The sequence below is a fragment of the Nuphar pumila genome, chromosome 7 (assembly GCF_984573655.1).
Source record: "Nuphar pumila chromosome 7, dmNupPumi1.hap1.1, whole genome shotgun sequence".
Taxonomy (NCBI): domain Eukaryota; kingdom Viridiplantae; phylum Streptophyta; class Magnoliopsida; order Nymphaeales; family Nymphaeaceae; genus Nuphar; species Nuphar pumila.
In genome coordinates, this window is record NC_143255.1 from 120,577,787 (window position 1) to 120,602,153 (window position 24,367).

At 35.8% G+C, this 24,367-nt stretch overlaps 2 protein-coding genes across 2 annotated transcripts in view; one reads left to right on the forward strand and one right to left on the reverse strand.

The window, feature by feature from the left end:
• LOC149833222 (serine carboxypeptidase-like 12) overlaps positions 1-16,614 on the forward strand; it is a 30,939-nt gene extending 14,325 nt beyond the window's left edge. The window contains exons 6-12 of the mRNA XM_090013390.1: positions 1,687-1,767; positions 1,848-1,997; positions 5,394-5,465; positions 11,144-11,268; positions 11,666-11,779; positions 11,874-11,931; positions 16,543-16,614. Of these exons, the coding sequence (XP_089869516.1) occupies positions 1,687-1,767; positions 1,848-1,997; positions 5,394-5,465; positions 11,144-11,268; positions 11,666-11,779; positions 11,874-11,931; positions 16,543-16,614 (672 nt within the window). The remainder of the gene's footprint in view (positions 1-1,686; positions 1,768-1,847; positions 1,998-5,393; positions 5,466-11,143; positions 11,269-11,665; positions 11,780-11,873; positions 11,932-16,542) is intronic.
• Positions 16,615-17,460: 846 nt separating this feature from the next.
• LOC149833223 (serine carboxypeptidase 1-like) overlaps positions 17,461-24,367 on the reverse strand; it is a 38,164-nt gene continuing 31,257 nt past the window's right edge. The window contains exons 3-14 of the mRNA XM_090013391.1: positions 22,619-22,698; positions 22,254-22,373; positions 22,072-22,174; positions 20,936-20,973; positions 20,526-20,627; positions 20,353-20,433; positions 20,056-20,280; positions 19,758-19,826; positions 19,377-19,498; positions 17,950-18,063; positions 17,728-17,773; positions 17,461-17,634 (exon numbers count right to left, since the gene is read on the reverse strand). Coding sequence (XP_089869517.1) covers positions 17,551-17,634; positions 17,728-17,773; positions 17,950-18,063; positions 19,377-19,498; positions 19,758-19,826; positions 20,056-20,280; positions 20,353-20,433; positions 20,526-20,627; positions 20,936-20,973; positions 22,072-22,174; positions 22,254-22,373; positions 22,619-22,698 — 1,184 coding nt within the window. The 3' untranslated portion in view covers positions 17,461-17,550. The remainder of the gene's footprint in view (positions 17,635-17,727; positions 17,774-17,949; positions 18,064-19,376; positions 19,499-19,757; positions 19,827-20,055; positions 20,281-20,352; positions 20,434-20,525; positions 20,628-20,935; positions 20,974-22,071; positions 22,175-22,253; positions 22,374-22,618; positions 22,699-24,367) is intronic.

The following is a 24,367-nucleotide window of genomic DNA, read 5'->3' on the forward strand; positions in this document are numbered from 1 at the left end:
ACTCTTTGACATAGTGTTTATGTTGAACTCTAAACTTCATAATTATACATTGCATATATCTTAATTAACTAAAATAAAATAAGCATGATTTTCAAGCAATATGACACGTGCTATCTGAAATCATAAGAAGAGGTGAATAAGAAACAGCCAATCAGAAGAAATTTTGCTTCATATACAAAAAGTAAAACAGAAAACAAAAACAGTAGATCTGCAGTGTGTCCTTTTCCCATTAAGAAACACTGTAATAAACAAATATGTAAATGTACATAATCAACAAATATTAGTCTAAAAAAACATATATATGCAAAAAAAAAAATGTAAACTTATGTTTTCCTCTTATCCCAAAACATAACACAACATTTTCCACAAAAAAATAGATTTTCATAACAAAATACCCCAAAAGCACAAAATAAAATATTAAAAAAAAAAGGATTTTCACAAGATACCCAAATACAGATAATACAACAAAATAACCCCAAGAAAGAAGAATGATGCAATAGATGTGATGCAGCAGATGTGCATCGAGATTGCACCTGCAATCTACTGCCTTATTTTGGCTCAAAGGCACATACCATCGCTCCTTCTCAAGCGACTGCCACAAAGAGAGAGAGAGAGAGAGAGAGAGAAAGAGAGTCACGTGACCTTTTTATCTTTTTTTTTTCGACAGAGAAAGCTGGGGTTAGGCAAACCCTTACCAGTTATACAACTATACCATAGGGATTCGAACCTGCAACCTCCCAACATAAGGTGACGTGCACTAGCTGCTCCTGCCACACAAACTGAGCCCCCGTTGGTTACGAGTACGTGACTTGCTTGCATGATGGATTGGAAAAAAAAAATAGGAGATACACAGAGCTGTCAACGGGTCTGGTCAGGGTTGACCCGGACCCACCCATATAACTAATAACCGGGTTTGGGTTCAGGTTTTGTTGGTTCAGAAAAATAGAATTTAAAAACAGGACTTGCATAATTTTAGAAATTTATTTTTATTTAAAAAAATATATAAAATACTTGGGTTGGGTGCCGGGTAAAATAGCCAGGATGAGTCGGGTATCGGGTAAAAATCATGATCCAAACCCGGCCCACATATTGCTCGAGTCATGTTTGGGTCGGCACTTTCTATGCCCGTACCTGGGAATTCGGGTTGGAGCGATACAAACCTAACCGGTTGATAGCCACACACACACGTTAACATAAAATATGAATTGACTAAAAGGGTCATCCAAAAGATGCCTGGCTAACAATGATTATGTGAAGATGCTCAAGATGAAGGACGCCAGATCAAACCCCATCGCTGCGAGATGTACCTCACTGCAAGATATACCCCCGGGGTTTGCTTTGTAGGGAGGCAGGCCCATTATGTGAAAACAAAATATAATTGATGACTTATTTATTGGCCTAATTTAGCTTATAGTAGGCTTGACCGTGCAACTCTTCTTGTTTTTTTTTTAAGGCATGCTGGGGTTAGTCAGACTCCTGCCAGTTATACAACAATGCCATTGGGATTTGAACATGCAACGTCCCAACACAAGGTGACGTGTACTAGCTGCTCCTACCAGACAAGCGGAGCCCCCGTTGGATTCCATGCAACTCTTGTTGACCTAATTTCTCTTAAAGTCTAAAACAAAGAGAGATTAATTGTGAACATAGAGTCATGAGGTCTGAACTATTGTATGATTTTGACAGGCAACCAAACGGAGTTGTAGAGGAAGGTATTCCATGCCAAGAGATGCTGAGTGCACCATGAAGATTGAGGCTGTTAATCAGGTAGGCAAACGAGCATCATTTCACTGGTTTTATCCTATTCAAAATTTTGAAGACAATGCAATTAACATGGGAAAATGCAGTGCATGTTTGGGATAAATGGTAACAATATCCTAGAGCCCAATTGTTTCCTGCCCAGCATCCCCAACCGAAGAAGAAGCCTCGATGTTCCAACAACACTACATCAAATTTTGAGGCTACAACAACCTTTCGTTCCTCCTGTGCACTGCCGGGTCTCTCTCTCTCTCTCTCTCTCTCTATATATATATATATATATATATATATATATATATATGTGTGTGTGTGTGTGTGTGTGTAATGTGTGTGTGTGTGTGTGGCTTGCCTGTATCTATGCATGTGCCTGCACACACACATTTCACAAACCTTGTAACTTGATTGCATATGCACATTAGGTCTTTTTTTTTATATACAATCGATTCTTTGGTTATATTTAGTTCCCACCTCATAATTTACTTGATACGCGTGGGCACCATTGTCAAATTAAGTTCCCATGTGAGATGTGCAGTTGATTATATATATATATATATATATATATATATATATATATATATATAGAGAGAGAGAGAGAGAGAGAGAGAGAGAGAGAGAGAGAGAGAGTAGTGCGTAGATTCATGACCACTTCCAAACATGACCAAAATGAACTTGCTTTGAGCATTCATCATGTGCACGATGGACGCTTAGTGGCACTGTTTTCGCAAAAAGACTTTTAGCAGTGATAAAAGTTGCTGCTAAAAGTTTCTATAGTGGTGACTTTTGTTGCCACTTAAGGTGTTATTTGACACAAACTTGCGCTGAACATCCATCACGCATGCGATGGACACTTAGTGCGAGTTCATTTTGGTTATGTTTGAAAGTGATCATGCACCTACACATTTTCGTATTTATATAGGGTACTGGGAAGCTACCCGACTGCATCCCGATCAGATTGCTTGAGATCGTCAATTTTTGATATTTTTTCTAAATTCTGACCTTATAGGTGTGTTCATTGATTTACTAGAAATTGACACGTAGATCATTTGATTCCGCATGGATAGGTTTTTATAAGTTTCAAAAATCAACGTCTATAGTTTTAATAAATTTTTGAGGCTTCAAATGCCATTTTTTTGTCCAAAATGCATGATCTAAGTGTCAATTTTTAGTAAATCAATAATGCTGGACACATAAATTTTAAAAAACACCTAAAAATTTCTTAGCGGGTAAGGTTGGTACCTTTTTCTCTATGGTAGGTTTTCATTTCTCTATTTATAGCCACTAGAATATGAGAACTAGAAATATGGGCATTTTCAACAGTTTTTTGCAAATCCAACCCTATGAATGTGCTTGGCAGGGTGAATTTGCTAGGAATCAACCATTGGATAGTGTATTTTTTATGAAAAAATGTGATTTTTGAATGCTTGAGTATTTAAGAAGATTATGTGCCATTGATTTTAAAGCCTTGAAAAAATCTCATTTATGAATCAAAATCAGGCGATTCAAGAGCTGGTTCTTATAAAATCAAGCATGCAGATCACATGGGTACTGTTAGATTTAAGAGAAAAGAACAAAAAATTCATAAAAATCATGGTTCACACATTAGTTCTCATATTTTAGTATATATATATATATATTGAGAGAGAGAGAGAGAGCTCCGGGAGCACCTACTCCCACCTAATAGGCTTTAAATTTTCATAATTCTTGAGTTTTTTTTTTATGTCGAACAGACCCTGTAGATGTGATCTGCATGTATTTTTTTTTAGTTGAAAGCAAGTTATGGATCATGTGATTATGGCACACATATAAGCTATTCAAGATCTTTTAAAATCAGCGGCTCACAATGTACCAAAATTTCAACACTTAAGAAAACCTAATTTTATGTCTAAAAAACATGATCCACCGCATGATTCCATTAAATAAACTATTCCGAAAACATAGAAGATGCAACCTATACCTATGATTTCTAGTAAGTGGGAGTAGGTGCTGCTGGTGTGTATTTTATTGCTTGCACGCATAATGCATGTGCCTGCACACACACAAGCAGGATCACGTCATATTGTATATAATTAATTCTTTGGTTATATTCAATTCCCACCTCATGACTTGCTGGAGATGTGAGAGGTTATCACTGTCACAGTCCCCAAGCGAGATATGCAGTGGAGACTGAATATAACCACTGATCGATTATTACTATATAAAACATGAGCTGATCTGCTCTATGTGCATTTGTTCGAAAGCATCACCCTTGCTGATTAGGGTATTCTTTTGGGATACAGCGGGTAAAGGGCCGAGCTTGGCATGTTCATGATTGGCTTATTTAGTCTGAAGTCCAGCTCATGCTTAGGCTCAAGCTCGCGCCAAGCCAAGCCAGATCATGTCACTGGCTGAGCCACATGAACCGAGCTAGAGCTGTACTTGTTTTAAACAAAACATATATTATTAATGTCAACATCATCAAGATTTGAAACTTTTCAATCAGTGTTTTTCACGCACAGACACACACACACACACATATATACATAGAAAAATGAAAAACTACAAAATGGAAAATGGACATGCTAGATGAAACATGATATTGTATTTTTGATGGGTTTTTTTTCAAAATTCTGACCCCATAGATGTGTTCAACATGATTGATTTACTAGAAATCAATACTTGTATCATGCACTTTGGATAAAAAAATGGTTTTTAGAGCCTTGAAAATTTATTAAATTTGTGGGCCGTTGGTTTTTGAAACCTTATAAAAACCAATGCATGCATGTGAACCAAATGCTCCAAGAAGTGATTCCTATAAAAAAACACCATAGATCTAATAGCATGTTTCATTTAGCTCCTTGCCCACTTTGTAGGTCTCTCTCTCTCTCTCTCTCATATATATATATATATATATATAGGCTACTAATGAAGGTAAGACGCTAATGAGTAGAAATCATTATTTTCTTAAAAAAATCTATTTTTTTGGTAGACCAACATGGTTTTTTAGTAGAAAACTTGTTTCGAATCATATGATTATGACAAATAATTAGGTTTTTAAAAGGATCCAAAAATCAACGGCCCACAATGTGCAAAAATTTCATAACTCAAAAGATCACATTTTTACATCACAAAATTGCAATCCAAGGCTTGATCATTAGCAAACAAACCAATGTTGAACACTTGTACGTGGTTAGATTGAGTCGATATAACTTGCACCTATGATTTCTAGCTCATTAGTTCCTTACCTTCATTAGTAGCACATATATATTTATATATATGTATATAGATGTGTGTGTGTGTACATGTGTGTGTAAATAATATTCTCTTTGCTAAGATCATGGAAACATTGCAGGCTTATGGATGTGTTTATTTTTGACACTTATAGTAATGGTGAAATCTAAGTTATTTTTCTTTCTTGTTAAAGTTTCAAGATTGGCATTAGATGAATCCCTTTCCCTTTTTCTAACTACAAAAAGTTTAACCAGATTTCCAAATTTTGGCATTATCCACTTGTCAATTCCGTGCACTGTTTACATGATTGCACAACAAAAGTAAATGAAGAAAATGCTTTAGATATTCCCATTGACACTACAAAAAACACTCTGTTAGAGGCTTGGTAACATAATAAAAAGTGGTTTCTTATATAATTTTTCATGCAGGAATATGGTTATACTCTTTCTGAGTATTGGGCAAATGATATGAGCGTTAGGGAGGCATTGCATATCCGAAAGGTAAAGTATGATTTACGTATTTTCTTTAATCCTTATTAGACTCATGTTGCCAATTTTAGCTTGAAAAAGTTCACAATAAAGTTCAAAATAAGTTTCATAGATCGGGTGATCAGAACAGGTCTGGGGGCAAAGGTAAGCCCATGGGTAGGCGGCTAGGGATCTGATCCTGGGAGTGGTTTCTCAGTGTAAATATAAAAAAAAAATAAGTAGAATCTCTCTATCACCCACAAGGGCTCTACACAACTGGCTAGATGGTTTGGCTTAAGGCCTTCAAGTTGAAGGAGGTTGAGAATTTGATACCCGAAGAGTGCGCCCTTTGCCACAAGGCCAAAGCCAAATGAGAAACTATCCTTAGTAGGTAAGGGGGAGTATTCATGGTGTTTTACACTGCGAGCATCAGATCTACAGTTAGTGTGACACTTCTTGGCCTGTAATTGGATGTCCAAACCAGAGTAGTGGTTTCTTCACATTAAAAAAAAAAAAAAAACAGGACTTCTCTATCATTTTGAACAAGACATATTGGGATGGCATTTGCTACCCTCGTGGGTAAGGAACACCCTAACCCTAGTTAGAACTCATAGGAGAAGGCTGTTTTGACCAAATTAAATCTGACCTCATGGATGTATTCAGCATGGTCAAAATAGTAAGAATCAACTCTTGGATCATAATTTTTTGATGCAAAAATATCTCTCTTTTTAGGTTAGAAACAATTAGTACATTGTAGGCCGTTGATTTTTTAACCCTTATAAAATCTGAAGTATAAGCAAGATGAGAAACATGATCCAAAGATGAGCTTACACTAAACTTAATATGTAAATCACATCTGAAGGGTCAGATGTACGAAAAAAATGAAAAAATTATGTTTTTTCAGTAGGGGTTCCTTACCTACCTAGGTAGAAAACATTAGCCCACAGATATCTCCTTTTATGGAAATCAAATAGAGATATCTTTTCTTTAGAACATTAATACTAACAATTACAGGTTTCGATTTCATGTGGGGCAATTCATGTTATCTAATTTCTCTTGAGAAACTTATTATTCTTAAGTAGTATTTCATATACACTCGATAATATCTATAAATGACTTGTTTTGAGTAAGAAATAAACATTATCATGTGTATATTCAGGTGCAAGGAATCAATCAGTATTCCAATGCATTTCTCCCTAAAAAATGTTTTTGAGCTCTCTTTCAAATGGAAAGTGGATGTTCCAGTCCAAGTCTCAGTAAAATTTAGGTAGTTTTTTCAAAATTAACAAACAAAAGAAGGCTTAAGACAATGTGAAAATGATATATTATATCTACAAGGATGGTGACATACCACTTAAAAGGGTCACAAAATTGATTTCTAGAAGGGAGCAGGGTAATGAATTTCGCTCACTTTAAACCACAAAAAATCAAGAGTGTCTAAGGAAATAACAGAATATATATACAATATGAACTATCTATATACACAAAAATTGGCCCTATCCATGAGACTGGTCTCAATTTTGAGAAGACACACTACAGGGAAAGGGGTTTCAGCGCTTGCTAAGGGCTGCTAATGATAATCAGCAGCACTTTGCAAGCGTTGCACACGCCAGCGTGTCTATTACATATGGCAGCACTTGAGAGCGCTGCTGGTGCATGGGGACTTTTAGCTGCGCTGCTAAAGATTGTTGCACATTTTTAAAAAATAAAGGTCTTTAGTGGCGCTTCAAAAGTGTTGCTGAAGTCTTCACCTTCAGCGGCACCCTTTAAGCGCCACAAAAAGTAATATATATGTATATATATAGGCCATAAAGACCTGGATAAGCATATTCTAAATATATTATATAATAAAGTATTATAATTATATAATATAATATAATGGGTAGATATGAGAGATTTATTTCCACAAACATTGAACCATACCAAAGGATTGCACATCCATTCATTACATTCCCTACAAGTAAGCTTAATGTGCTAAATTCAGTCGAGCAACTGGTGTTCTTTTCTTTAATACCATGAGAAAAAGGATCATCATCTTCATCATCAGTGAACTCATTAGAAACATTCATTTCAGTACATAGATGGAGCTTTGACTTCCACAAAATCAAGCAGCTGCATCAGAAACAATAATTGTATGGATAGGATCAACGGCTGGCTGTCTCAGAGAACTGTGAAGTGCAGAATCCTTCAAGGAACACAGTAGAGAAGGGTCCTTATCCAAAAAAAAAAAGGGCAGCACTTTAGGATATTATGTGAACAATAAAACATTGATTCATGCACACATTATAGCAAAATTTTGCCTTTTAATGAAGATTTTGGATTTTGGATTTATAGTAAGCTCCTGTTACATTACATGCAACTAGAGCTATACACAAGCCAACCTGAGCCCAACCTGTGCTGCACAAGTTCAAGTCCATATAGCCTGTACCAGGCTTGAGACTTTGATCATAATAATAAATAGTGAACAAAACTACCAAAAGAATGTCATATGGCAAATAGAGAAGCAAGATCAAATCAAGTAAAAAAATTGCAATAGTGTACCCAACATGAGAGAGTACCAAAGCTTTGGCCATCAATAGCTCCAATATTTAGAACTTACTGTTCATCCTTTTAGTGAAACAGAAAAAAAAAATCTCATGAAAACCTAATAGCATCACCCAGAAAGAAAATCCAAGAGTTTAGTGGAAAATGAGAACCAGGAAATGAAAATGGCCTCAACCAATGATAAAAAGAGCAGCACTATGTAAAGTGGGGAACATTTAGAGGTCACACAGAAAGCCCATCCGCAGATTATGTAATTATATTCAGGAGCACCTCATAGATAACATTATCGGCACTAAATTGCTCAAAAGAGCACATGGCCTTGAACTGCTCTAGCAGTAGAGACACAAGATCGGTTTGAATATAAATGACAACTGCACCATTCAGCTTTTTTTAGTAATTTATTATAGCTGCTTAAGTTTTATCAATCAATCTCATTACCACTATATATTTTTGACAAAAAACTATTTCTGAAATGTGATTCCATTCATTATTTAAGTGTCCTCTATACCAACCTAAGTAAGAAGCCTATCTTACATCCTAGCGGGAAACAAGGAGAACGTACCATGTTACAGTGACAACCTTCCAAAGCAGTAAACAGCAAAGGGATGTTCACAAATAGCCCTTTTTATGAATAGCTTTTCACACCTTTCTAGAAAGCTCCAACTTGATAAACTGCTGTCACCCATATATACTTCTCCAACTTCCACTTTCAAATCCAAATCTGGTTTCACCAACTTCAACTTCACTAGTAATTAAGGTAATAGGCATATTACAAGAAAACACGGGTTGGATATTCTTTCCTGGAAAAGACACATCACACTAACCAAGCAAAAGATAGGAAAAATAATGTCATTTCATTTCAGATAGGAAGTATTACAGCATGGAGTGATGAGATGTCACTCGGTGTAAAAACAAAAAGGACCGCAGGTCCTGCAAGAAGAATGGAACATTCAGGTCAGCCCATTTGAATTTACAACGGATAATAAGTTCTCGAAGCGGATGTGATGGTGGCTTCCGACCATGTGCATTCTATGGTTCCGTGTGCCTAGCAAACTATTGAATGTCTTGTTTAATTGATTGATGAAATGCAATAACTTAAACATTTCATCAAATAAAAAATATGAGCATGAACCAATACATGGGTTCCTTTACTTTGTTAGGAGGTAGCTTATATGGAGGCAAACTTTTCCCCAGTTCTTATAGGAGTACATAATTGAGCTACAAATGTAAACCAGTGTACAAGAAATAGGAATATATAAAACACAACATTTACCTTAAGAATTCAGAAAACTAGCTAGAGATCGATATGTTGGTATTTGCAAAGCATTCACCTAAGAAGGCACTACGTTCTTTTCAAATTTGTGGATTGTTTGTTACACCAAGTACAAGAGTAATGCCTGCTGCTTTTTGATAAATAGAGTTTCCGTGATTTTCAGTAGAAGAATAATGTTTTTCTCACACATTTCTTTTCATATTTTCTATATGCTTTCTCGCACACATCCACTCACTTTTAGGGATGGCAGTGGACCGAGGGGAAACTGAGCCCCGCCCCACCTCGCCCCATTTGGACCGGGGATGGAGGACATGAAACGGGGATGAGGTTAAAATCAAAATTTGTGTGGGGATGGAGGCAGGGATGGACTTACGCTTTCCCCCCTGTTCTACTCCACCCCGTTCCCGATCTCCATTAATAAAATAACTAAAATATCTTTAAGGATGACAGTGAACCCGGGAGAAATGGAGCCCCGCCCGGACCGGGGATGGAGGTTAAAATCAAAACCTCTGCACAAATGAAAGCAAGGATGGAGGGCAGAATTTTGAGACAGGGCAGGGGTTGAGACCTTGTCCCCCGCCTCCGCCCCGGTCCACTGCCATCCCTACTCACTTTCCATGTGCTTTCTCTAAATTGGTAACAATCATTATTAGATATTAACAAAAATTTAATTTCTACACTAAAAAATCATGAAATATAAGAATAGTCTTGTTATTTTAGTTTTTGTTTGATTCCTATTTACTTTCCATATCGTTTTCTTTTTTAGTCTTGTTTCATTTTAAAAACGATACCTCTTCTTGCTTATAAATTTTTAAAATGCCTCGCTTCTCGCTTTCACTTCTTGTACCGTTTCTCACTTTCGCTTCCTAGTTTGGTAACCTTGCTTAAGACTTTTTAGCAGTAATCGCCTTACCATAGACATCTAATTCCAAAACATAGTGGTGGTTTGAACTTTGAACTCAAGGAGGTCATCTTGGAGGCCTTGAGAAGAAAAGCACAGCTAGTAGTCACATACTTCAACCAAGAGGTGGTATCCCATGTGGTAAGCGGGGTCCTGTGTTAAGCTGAAGGCCCAGGATCGAATCCCTCTGCCACATGGGGTGGCTGTTGTTCTGGTAGGGGTCCGCCTAACCACAGCTTGCCTTTAAAAAAGAAAAGAGGCTTTATGTTGTTTCACTCACCCAAGATAGTCTGAACTAGAGATCTGACCCCCTTATGTAGTAAAAAAGACATTATAAAATCTGGCCAACAATGATAGACTAAACTCCACTACAACAAAAATTACATAGATAAGCTTGAATGCTACAGTTGACCGACAGAAAAAGGGGCTGATTGAAGAGGTACAGCATTTTGTAACGCTTCAAACCCAAACCGCTGCTAAATCTATGTTGCTAAATCACTATTTTGTTGTAATGACATGAATCCTCACAAGATGTCTTTCTCCTTCACTAAGCTTTGACAGTAGACATTGATGGGTATTATTTTAAATTATAAAAATTAATTTATACTTGACATACATGGTATGCATCAGCATCATGTCCATATGCAAAATAGTTAATCGACATGTCTGTCCATGCTCAAAATGACCATATTTTTTGTATATCTCTTTGAATCAAAACACATCTTAAAGGATGTATTAACTACGAGGCTAGAAATTTACCCAACAGTTAAGCTTCATATGGGGCAACTCAAATCAAAGAATCCAAACAAAACCCACAAATCTTAACCAAACCTAGCAGATAATCAAGGAATTTTAATGCATCAAAATTTACGTGCATGTTTAAGAAAGAGAGAGAGAGATTCTTATTCTTCAAAGTTACCAAGTAGGCTAAGTGTTACAATTTACATCGTCAAGATATTGCTTTAAGTAAATGATAAGTGTTATCCTTTGCAGGGAACAATAGGAGAATGGGCGAGGTGCAACTGGAATATTGGATCTAACTATACTAATGAAGTGAAGAGTGCACTCGGATATCACAAGAATCTTACAAGTAGCGGTTATCGTATACTAGTTTATAGGTAAATCATATATACAACCCCATAATTTATTTATTTTTATTTATTTAATTTTTTTTTTAATGGTTCATACAACCTTCATGCAATCATTTGTTTTAGGATTCTATTCTTGACTAATTTGTGAATCCATACCTCTTTTCAATAAAGGAACTGTATTAAGTAAGATATATATTTTAGAAGCATTCATGTGATTTTTTTTAATAAATCAATTTGAACGCAACCAGGAAATTGTGGTGCAATCAGGGACGCTAGGTAAATCCATTTCCCGTCTGATTGTCTTAGCTGCAAATATTGTTAATAAGTTGAATTTTTTGCAAAAAAATCTTTGATTATAAATACATGTCAAACTGGCTCCTTTTGCTGCCATCCAAGTAATAACAGTCTTAAACCATCTCCACAGTGGTGATCATGACACGGTTGTTCCGTTCATCGGGACCCGGCGATGGATCGCTTCTTTAAACTACACAGTCACTGATCAGCGGAGGTCTTGGTGGGTTGATGGCCAGATAGCAGGGTACGCGAACAAATTTGTTTTTATTTACATTAGCAATCTTTGATTTTCTGAGATTAGTGTGCCTTTTAACATCACAGAGCTTTCACTTGTGCAGATTTACGAGAAGTTATGATCATAACATTACATATGCAACTGTGAAGGTAAGCAGCCTTGTGTAACATTCTCAATAAGTTAATTTTCATAAGTTGAAGATCCAAGTGAGACCCAACCCTGGTTTGTTTGGGTCAGACCCAAGTGGGCAGGATTCTGTTCTTATTGTTTTTCTATGTTATTTAAAACTTGGGTCTGTGACTACTGCCTCTGTTTAAGAGTAACAACCAATTCTAGGTTTAGGCTAGATTAGAGGAATTGATGGTGATTTTCAATATCCACCAGCCATCCTCGTGGATCAAAGATGCTAAATCTCCTATCAAAAAGAATTTTGGGGGTTTTGGTGTCCGGTGCAAAACAACTGAAAATCACCATTGGTGATTTTCAATATCATTTGATCCAAAACCCCCAAAAATTGAGCCTTATTTGATCCTTCATTACTAGTATTATTGGGAGTCACTGCCAATAAAGCAGGTTTACATGTGAAAAATACTGGCCATCTTTGAGGGTTCCAGTTTCCCTTGTTGAAACTCATAAAAGGAGGTTGTTTTGACCAAATCTAACCTCATGAACATATTCAGCAAGGTCAAAATAGTAGAAACCAACCCTTGGTCGACAAAAAACTATAATTTCTCGAGGGTTGAAAACTCAGATCACTGTAGGCCATTTATTTTTCAACTTTATTTGATATACACATCAGAAAAATATGATCCAAAGGGTTGATTTGTACTAAACCAAACATGTAGATCACATCTAGAGGGTCAAATATGCTAAAAAAAACTAGAGTTTTACGCTTGAGGGCATGAAATCCGTGAGGGTGGCAAAAATTATCCGGTATACAAAGATAGAACTAGTTGGGCAAATTTTGTGTTTCAAAACATTGGTGCAAAAAGGTTCTGAAATGGTCCTATTATGCAACAATTACATACCATTGGATTAAGTTTCCAAATGGTTTTCTTCAAACCCTTCTGAGCACCCTTTTTTTTAACACCCAATGGTTTTCTTCAAACCAATATCTATTGGAGAATGATTTGAAATTGTTGAAGCAAAAAACTGATGATATTTGCCTTCTCTCTTTTTTTTTTGAAAGGCAAGCTGGGGTTAGGCAGACCCCTACCAGTTATACAACGATACCATTGGGATTTGAACTTGTAGTGTCCCAATACAAGGTGACGTGCACTAGCTGCTCCTACCAGACAAGCTGAGCCCTCCGTTGGTTGATATTTGCCTTCCCGCCTTAAGTTAAACGAGAGCAGATTTGACATTTTCACCGTCCATTGCTTCATCTCAAGAGGACCTCACGGTCTTTATACAATTTGTGGACCGTGAGGATGCCAAATGACTTTTCTTAAAGTGATTTGGCAGATCACCTGATCTGCCCTCCAGTTAAACACCATGGTCATACCAGTGTTGTGAGAGGCAGGCTCAACGCCTCACTTCGCCTCATCTCATTTACAACCTTGCTTGAGAGTCTCATGTTGTGAGAGGCGTAAGCCTCAGAGGCGAAGCGCACGCTCAACGCCTCGCTTCGCCTCATCCCATTTAACAACCTTGGGTCATACTACTCCATCTAGAGGACTAAAAGAATAATGCAGAATTGTAAGACATTTTTCTCCATTTGAGTATCCTAACTAAAATGAAAGAAATGCATGTGTACAAGCCAAAGGAGTGTTTGGCAATGGTGGGAAGATGGCTTTCTCACACCTCACTTTGATTATCAAATCTCAACCAGGCCAACCCTTTGAGGTGGCACCTCAAAGTAATAATGGTATACTCATAGAACTGAACAGTCTTGATGAAAATGAATATAGAAATGATGTGCAGGAAACACCATATTGGGTATTTCTCATTCAAAAAAATTGTAAGGAAAATTGCTTACCGTGCTATGCTGAACCTTGCACTCATCCTTTAATGAAGTGAATGCTGGTAAACCGTTGGTTCTGATCACTTGACATATGATACGATCCATCCTACACTCAATCCTAGCTGTCCAACCAACGGCGCTAGGAAGTCCACATTCTCACCTGGACGTAGACTAATCCTAGCTGTCCGAATGCATCAGTTGGACGATCGTTGTCATAGATGCTCTGACATCATATGTTAGAGGATTGGATCCTTTTTGCTTGCCTTCCATTCATCTATAGCATGCTACCATTAATCCAGTAGCACCTTTTTTTTATGCAGAGTTGGTCTCTATTTATGCAGGTTTGATATAATCCTCGAACCACCAACAAAGTTTTCCCATATATATATATATAGAGAGAGAGAATAAATATACAATGAACTCTAACTAGGGGTGTCAACCGGTTGGGTTTGGTTCGGACTTAGGTGAAACCAGACCCAAACCTGATTTGCCCGAGTCTAATAGGACCCACCATAAGATAAACCATACCCAAATCCTATAAAAATTACATGAACTAGACCCTGACCATAACTGGCAAAATAATATTTTTTAGCATTTTTCTTCTGACTGTTAATAAATGTCTCTTTCAAATTTTCTTTTTTGAGCGTTTTGCAAACATCAAACAAATGAACTCATGTTCATGATGAAATGCATTTATTGTAGGCAATGAGGCTAAGAACACCCCAAATAATAAACATCAAGGTTGGCAACCAGACATGAAAAAGGCACTTATTGCATTAGATCCATGATGGTGCAAGATACGAAAGCACAACCATCGGAAACAATCATGCATGCATGCATGCATGCATGCAGCATCATGCATGCAGCATCATGCATGCAGCATCATGCATGCAGCATCATGCATCACCTATGACATGCTGCCAGTCATGTATATGGATGCCAATGGGTCGGGTTTGACCCAGACCCGACCCATACCAAACCATTTGGTAATAAATGAGAAGGTCCCATTAGAATCTGGGTTGGACCCAAAGAGTCCAATTAATATATGTATCTGGGTATGGTTTGTGAAATTTCATACCAGACCCAGGCCCAACCTGAGTTCCAACTAAGATCCACAAATTTTCAATGTAAAAAAGATTAAAAAAATATTATTTTACCGGATATGGTTCGGGTATGGTTCATGTAATCCTTATAGGATCCGGGTATGGTTTCTCTTATAGTGGTTCTGATTGAACTCAGATTCAGACCCGGTACCATCATCTCAAATCAGGCCCGAGTCTAGTTCCACCTGGGTCCGAACCAAACCAGACCCGTTGACCCCTAATGTCCACGGGTCATTGGAGCATTCGTCTTAATCATAATCATGAAATCAAAAGAGTAGCCAGCTATCATCAAAGCCTTACAAAAAGTTTTTAACTTTTTATCATGTGAAAAGTTACCAAATAAAAAGTTTTCATATAAAAAGTTTTCCCATGAAAATTATACAAGAAAAAAACAAACATCTATGGTAAAATAGTGGGCCTCATACAATAATACAACACAAATACACATAGAACACACCAAGAACATGCACCTTGGAGATTACCAGTAAAAAAAAAATCTCACCAAACAGTAAAGACTCGTTTGTTTCGTTCTCATGTAAGGAAAAGGCTTTACATGGGAATGGGCATGGATGTCTAAAAAATCCTGCCAGCTTAGCCCATATAAAGCCTTCGTAAGGGGGAGGGGGAGGTATGACTGGATTTACATATAAAAATTGGTAAGTAGTTGAAAAACACTGGGGCTCACTTGTGCCAGTATGACACTTTCCCACCATGATGACTTGTTAGTTTCATTCATGGTGGGAACGGATTATATCAGGATTGCCAGCTCAGCACTTTACCATGTAAGTTGCATACAACAAACGAGGCCTAAGGGGTCCTCCGTATCACTTTCCCATGGAGCCTTGTACTTGGGTGTAACAAACATGCCCATATCACTTTCCTGTGGGGCCCATAGCCAACATGAGCTCTTTTAAAAATTTGATACAAAAATCCAATCACAAGCCCCCTTTGTGAATGGATTCACGTATGAATTGTTTCTAAAGTGTATGGGCAGTGTCTTGCTTTATACTTTCATATTTCTCACCTCTCTTTCCCACATGAAACAAACATGAACACACATCTCCCACCCTCCTAACATGAAACAAATATTTCTAAAACTGAAGGAAAACCTTCATATCTTTCACCTGGGATGGCCTTCCAATGATGGGATCTCTTTCCCACGACAGCTCTTTCTCATTGGTAGGAATGAAACAAACGAGACCTAAGAAAATTTTCTGTAACTAAATCATGAAAAAAAAAATCTCATTTGTTCTATTGGTGAGAAAACATCAACTTTCATATGAAAAATGGAAAGGAAACCCTCGACGAGCTTGCTTTCCATTGCATCATCCTTCAACTACTCAATCATCTACCCTTGGAGATCATGGTGGTTGGACGACCAAATAGCAAGGTAAGCATTATTAATGTGCTCTCTCTAGTTCTCGTGTTACCATTCTATGTACCACTTGTTTGGAAACCATTTGGTTCTTTTAGATCATTCTTTAAATGCATATATTTCATCATCTTTTCTTCAACTTTGATAGCAGAATTGATTCCATAACTAACTCATGGCTATTGAATTTTAACAGCATGTAAGAAATGAGAGTCCAAAATGGTGGTCAAACTTAGGTGATGCTGCCTGAAGAAAAACAGAAAAGAGTATATGGCAGATGGCTGGAAACCTATGAGAAGTCCATCTTTCATTTTTTCATAATTATGTGGTGCAGAGAGCAGGTCACACTGCACCAGAGTACAAGCCAAAGGAGTGCCTGGAGATGTTGCAAAGATGGCTATCATAAACCCCTCTTTAAATATCTTTTTAAAATATCTGTCAGACCAAGATTTTGTGCCTACCCCTATAGTGCTACTACTACACTTGGTATTTGGAAGCATCAAGCTTGTATCCATCATTTTCTTGAGATTTTTTTTTTGCATCTGTATCACAAGTTAAGAAAGTAAAGCTAACACAATGTCATTGTGATATTATCATGATATTTTCATACTTTAGTAGCATACCCTGATGCCCTTATAAAGTTTCCTATGACTCCCATAGCATCATCAAGTGATCACTGAAAAGGGAAGACTGTAATACAAATGAAAAAAACTTATAAGAACCGTCTGGGTGCCCAAGATGCAAGGGGAGATGGGGATTTCAATGAATCCCCTATCCTTGCTGCTATTTGGGAGGCCATATTCCATCTCTCCCCTTTTCAACTAGATCTGCACAAGGATGCAGTTGACAACTTCACTCCCATCACCCATTTTCATCTCTGCTCCCATCACCGCTCTCATCCCCACTCCAATACCGGCTCCATAGTAGGATAAGCTGATCTGCTTTCTTGTAGCAAAGGTGAATCTTTCCTACTTTTTCCTAGTAAAAAATCTAACTTTATGGATATGAATCCGCCACTGACCAAACATTGAGACGATATACAAACTCGTGTGTACACACATGCTATTCATAAATGAAGAAACACAGAGTAAGGGCTTTTCATGTAGCCAAGGAAGATGTCTTCCCATTTTGCCTGAGTTTAAAACAGTGACTAAATTTGTTAACACAAGTACAGTGTTGATGGCACAGAAAAAGCCCACTGGAACAGCAAGAACAATATGTTGCTAATCATCAGTGTTGACCATATGAAATGATGCTCAAGGGCCGTTTGTTATACAGTATGCCTAGAGTATAAAGCTAATGTTTCAAAGTCTTGGACATGCTACATAATACTCTTACCACATTATAGAGGCTTGCCATCAATCCACCGTGCATAAGCAGCAAGCATTTCGCGAGGCATCCACTCAGAAGCTGTATGACCAGCTCCCTGTCAATTCAACAGCATCACATTTATTTTTGTCAAGATATCCATAAAAAAGAACAGTAAGTTCAACTACATAAAGGGTGAATGGATTTCTACCTTCACTGTGGCAAATGTCAGATTATGGTCAAAAAGAATGGTATACCTGTAAGTAATAAATTACTAAATATTAAAATTACATACTAGGAATCAAGACCAATCAGAAAGCTTCAACCAATATGGCCAGAGCATACAGAGTGTAACACAGTCAAGCACACACTCGGCAATTCTGCATCTTGCACAAAATATATTAAGTGATCTCCAATAAGATGAGTATCATACCCTGCTATCTGGTCTCCCACAAACCAAGGTCTCCACTTTTCAATCACAGAATAGTTCAATGACTTAATCCATGAAAGTGTTCCAATATATGGAATGGCCATGTCATGATCTCCACTGGGGAAAAAAATATCTATTTTATGTAAAGAATTTTAACTAAAATCTTCAAATAATGCATGTAAAATTATAAAACTTTAAATATCCAATGTTGTCAACGAAGAAAACATTTCCATAAATGAGGCATATTATTTATTGTAGCAACAGCCAAAGAAAATACAGATAATCTCCAAACTAACGATATTTTGATAAAGCTTCACCACACAAATGTGTGCTGAACATATCTTTGACAAAATTTTTAATTTTGCACCATCTCCTATGTCTGATTGGGTATCAAGTTATTTCAGTACTTGTACTCAGATGTGTGTTGGAAAAGTAGCAGATGAGAGAACAATACCTGCTTGGTTTAAAATAAATTTCCAAGCACCATGAGTTAATTTTCCAGCAATTTTAATGAAAAAGCAAAGGACAAATTGAAAAACAAGAAGACTTTGCAGTCATCCTGTCAAGAAACTCTTATATTCATCTTCAAGGCCTCTAAGGACATAAAAGACTTTGCTGCATTAGTACCAATTGATCACAAAATTGACTTTGTTACACTGTTAAAATGCATTTCAATCCATTTTGCAAGAAATAAGCTCATCTTAATTGCACGAGACTTTTGGAGAAAGCTGAGAATCAGGATTTTAAAGCTTACTTAAGATAATCTCCTAAAGAGTTTTGAAGCTTAAGATAATCTACTAAAGAGTTTTGAAGCTTACTCCAAACTTCAAAACCATAAGGCAACCTAGAAGCACATTCCTAATTGCCAAAAATACATGAAAGGTATGGTAGGGCACAATCTTCCAATACGAAAATCTCATATGATATGTTTCTTCACCACAAGCAATACTGAACAAATGCAAGATCATTTATAGTCATTGATTCTCTAAACAACTATCTCTTTTGTATGGATTTTTTCAACATTGTTCTAATCTCATTCACATCCGCTTGCAATACAAATTTGGCTGAAATATGGATAGCAAAACTGCACACATCTATGTCATTTTTGCCAAACCTACTGTACCACAAGCCTAATCAGGGATAATGAAATTAAGCATATTGTAGAATGAGATAAACAATTATACAACGTGATACTTGGAAAAGAAATTTCAAAACCTACCCTATTAAATTTTCATTCTTGATGTTATTAAATGTATTCTCATGGAAAAAGAAAATAATTCACCTAAAATAATGTATTGAATGTGATGAATAATGAAATCAAAAGCAAGAATGTTGCATTTCATAAGGCTGCATCCATCCAATGTTTAAATTAACTCAAAATCTAGAATGACTTCTGCAATGTTTCATGAACTACATGGAGTAACAAATACTTATATATAAAGGCACAGTAGCCCTTCATTGTGAGATTCAGGTGATGCTGTATCAAGCTTGTCAAGCTTCTTTGGTATACAAGACGATCTGTGCACCTTTTCCACTCACCAGATACATCTTCCTGTCAGTGTAAAAGTAGTAAAAACGAATGAAACATCACTTATGTCAAAATAAGCTAGAGTGAGAGGAAGTCTCTCTGCATGAAAACTCTATAATCAAAGATGGTAGATGGTCCTATAAACATGATAACAACAGAAAAAATGACAGCTATTGTAATTCTCTGTGCATCTCCAGATCTCATCTTCAATGTCACTGGCAAAAGGACAGACAAAATTAGATGCAAATGAAACTCCAGAGAATATCACACAGAAAAACATTACCTGCACTGCAAGTACATCACTCCTTGAGGTTTGTGGATTAAACAAAATAGCAGGACAGTTGCGGTAGTCCTATCAATAGAATATCAAATGATGCAATCAAATTTTTTTTGAAGCTTTTAACATCATAAATTACTGTTATAAAATTCTGGGATAGGCATGCACAAGAACACTAAATCTACATTACCATTTTTGTTCAAAGTAATTAGCTTCATATTTTTAATTGTGAGGTTCAAGAGAAACGTAGAAGAAATCTCATTAACTATTGGTTGATGTCATTAGAGAAAGAATGTTGACTCACAAAGCAATAGGCACTCTCCTGAGCTAGTAGGGCTGACATTTTGGCAGTTAAAGGATTTGATCCTTCAATAATTGTGTCATCACAATCAATATAGTCCCTCACTTTATCTGACACAGGATGTCTCAGAAGCTGGTCTTCACTTATGAAGCAATTAGCATCACGAAGTGACGTGTAAAATTGGCAAGGAGGAAAAAGAATGTGATAATAATTTATTCCATCGATCATCTGCAATACAACAGTATTAGATTCATAGTAGTTAATTAAAGAAGATCAATAATAATCTGAAATTTAACCTACCTTTGTGTAAGTGTGCAAGTTTCTCAGGCAGTCAATATTGCTCGCATTCCAATAACTACCATGGCAAGAATCTCGCAAATCCTTTGACAAACCAAAGTCTTCAGTTTATATATACAATTTATGTATGTATATAATATATATATATATATATACAGAGAGAGAGAGAGAGAAACCTCATATAATTCATCTGAAATGAGCCCCATATGATGAGCAAATGGAACTCTGCTGTCGCTATCATATCTGAAATCAGTAACCCCATTGCCCACGATGTACCCCTGGTTTAAAAAAAAAGTATAAGCAATACCATGGAGTTCATTATCTATATGAATTGCATACTATGACATGCACAAATGTGCACTATTGGATTTCAAGTAACACCACTTAAATGATCAAATATATTTTTCAGGAGCTGTTCAAGATCAGAGTAGGTTGAGCTGAAAACATAATGTAGCTCTGGACACCTTGAGCACTGAAATTATTATGCTTCAGATCTGCCACTACATTTTTTATCACTTCTATTTCTGTTTTCTCCTATAGAACACGAAAATATACATTGGCTAACAGTTTTAAAAAAAATATTTACCTTGAAATTTATATTTGGTTTTACACCAGCTTCAATGCCTGCATGGAAAAATTTAGGTAAAGAATCAACAACAAAAAACATCACAAGAGCTACTCAATTGAAACAAATAGAGCACATCTCAAACAAAAGTTTGACTAAAAAAGGGTTCAGAATGGTATACCAAACCATGAACAAATTGTTAAATGTTATTTTACCAACTAGCTCATCATCTTTGGTTGATGTAATATTTAAACATTGATATGCCCAACTGTCAAATATTATCATGCCAAAAAATATGCTAATGACAAAAATATGCTGATGTTAAATTTCAAGAAACCAAAACCAAATCTTCAAAAGGTGACAAGGCATGGTTTAAACCTATTAGAGTTGCAATAGCTTTGTTTTTCTTTTCTCGAGAAGAAAGAGAAGTATCATTCATAGCAAAGAGTAACAGGTGATGAGTAGTCACCCAGTAGAGAATATATGAGGAAAAAAATGTTGAAAAGTTAATTTTTATGACACTGATTTTAAATCAAGCAATTTGTAAATTTAAAAATGTCTTAACTACATAGATGGAAAAGTTAATATTTATTCTTGTTGGAACAAGTTACCCATTCAGGTTTGTTCATGTCCTAAATTGGGAAAGTGAGAATAATTAAATTTGCCATATTTTATCGTGCTTGTTAATAGATTATATATGTTTACCTTTTTTTAATCTTTTCTAGTTACTCTTTTTTATTTCTGGCAAAGTTGTTCACTAATTTTTGTCTTCAAATTTGATATGCATTATTTATGTCATTGTTTGCATCTTACAGCTCAGAAATACAACTTGTGTATCATAACAGAATCCTCACCAACAAAAGAATTGGAATTTTCCAAAATAAGATTCAAAATGCTGGTCTGAACAAGATTTTAAACATTTCTACATATGGTCACTATTTGCAAGTTCCACTTTTATTATCACACCATGTTTTTATGTTATCCTCCACAGAGAAGGGCATGATTACATCATGACTTCAGAACGGATTCTAAAATTGCCATGAAGACATTAAAAGGTAAGCTAAACAATGTCAAGCTTTCAGAATAACCTACGCAAAAAAAAGGAACGAAAATTAAATTTACTGTTTTCGCAGAAAATAAAGGCTACATTTGCTTACCATCAACTATTTTTAGTGATAAAGCAGGAGCATAGATACCACCATAAGAGCTTCCACCCACATACAACGGATTGGATAGGAATTCAGGAAACTCGAGAAACCACTACATCATCAACATAAGATGTTCACAACTTCTATATTTTGCTATCTATAATTCAGTAGTTTAATCAATGGTTACAAACCTTTACAATGAAGTCATATAAATCGATAACTGCCTTTGTATCATCAGTAGCGTAGTCATCATTATCTGCATATGAGAATCCAGTACCAGCAGGAGAATCAACATAAATAATGCTGGATACCTACAAAGCAAACAAATTATCTAATAAATAATAACTCAACTGCATAAATGCTTCTAGCAACATAAATCCATCATCCAAAAGAACATGGAAATTTAAAAAATGATGAACAAAAGTTGCTCATGGCCATCTAAATCATAGCTTAACTTTTGAACTCGAATGAGTGGTCCATAGTCATAGACAGAAAATGGTTTCGACGTGTAGCAAGAAAACAGAAAAAAAGTTGAGAGCTTCTGGTAAAGAATTACCTTAGTCCATGAATAATGATTCACTTCTACTTTTGGCTCATTAATCATACAATCCTTATCCCCTTTAAATTTGAAAGGACCTGATATCAGAATAAACTGTCATAGATGTGACATAAATTGTCGTCAAAAAAGAAAATACACAAAAAGAGATGCAAAATGGTTTTGGACGGGCAAAATACAACAAAAAACAGCCTGCTGATGCATATTCAGATTTGAGAAGCTCAAAAATTGTTTCACCATATAAGATGGGTGGTTGAGAAAGCAATCTTGAAAGTAGGAAACACATGAAAATTGTGGAATGTGAATAGCTGAGACTACTGTTTGAATGTCTTTTTTACCAGACATTTGTCACATTTGGTTATGTTTTGATTGCTTAAGCCTAGCAGTTGTGAGAAACAAGTTATGAAGATATTTGAAAGAAGAAAGGAGATACAAACAGAGAAAAGACAAATAAGACGAGTAGGGATAAGTCCATAAACCAACACACACACCCCAACCCAAAAAAGAGAAAAAAACAGTGCCTCCTGTAGCCTTTTATTACTAAAAGAATATCTCATGGTCGTCCATTTTGCTCTCATATATATATATATATATATATATATATATATATATATATATATATATATATATATATATATGGTGGTTCTTTACCATTGATACTATATAGTGGTACACACTCTTGTTTGCATAGATCTAGCCACCAAATGGTAAATCTAGTAGTACATATGTGTTTAGCATGATTTATTTAGTATATTAGAAGGTTTTATTATGTTTAATATTGTCACAAAATGGCATGGAACCCAAGACATTCCAAATCATAATCAAAATGCCAAATCAAAATACATTTGAATACTAACAAGATACAAACTAATACAAGTTTTGTGAATAAATGATTTCATTCATAATGAACAATAAAATAAATACATAAAAACCTCTACAAAATGCACTCAAGAACACTCAAAAATATCTAGAACTACTTGTCACTCTCTCACCTTACAAAGACACACACCTACCCATATTTATAGAGAAAAGTAGAGGAGCGAACAAGAAAATAAGTGGAATAGAGAGAGGAAGTCCTCCCACATTAAAGAACGAGAGAAAGCTCCCAACGGCTAGAACTCTAGCTGTTGGGAGCTAGTCAAACTAGCATTGACTTGACTCCCATATATATATATATATATATATTACATTAATCTTAACACCCTCCATCAAACTTACAGTGTCTTATGTCTTACTGTAAGTTTGAAATTACACAAGAAGAAACCCATTACACAAAATGTCTTCATAGACTTCATCAAGTTCTTCCATTTGGTGCCTCTTCAAGGGGTTCTCAATCATATGCTCCATTACATAATCTTCAATATCATCAATTCTTGATATTCTCGAAATGTCTTTAAAATCATCCATACCGCCAATATTTGAAGAACATGTAAAAGGAGCAAAACAAAAACAATCTAATAAGAAAAAACAATATATATATATATATATATATATATATATATATATATATATATATTATGGAGAGAGGATGGCCAAGCACACAAACATAAGATACATACAAAATATTTAATAAGTCAATTTAACATTTTTAAAAATCATTTAAAGAAAGAATTGATTTTGAAGAGTCATTAACTATAAACATAATAGTCACTGACAAACTCGACCATAATAGAATAATATTAAAAGAGATGCAAACAATGATAAAGTTATTTTATGAAAAATCATGCACATATATATCTATCACAAAAG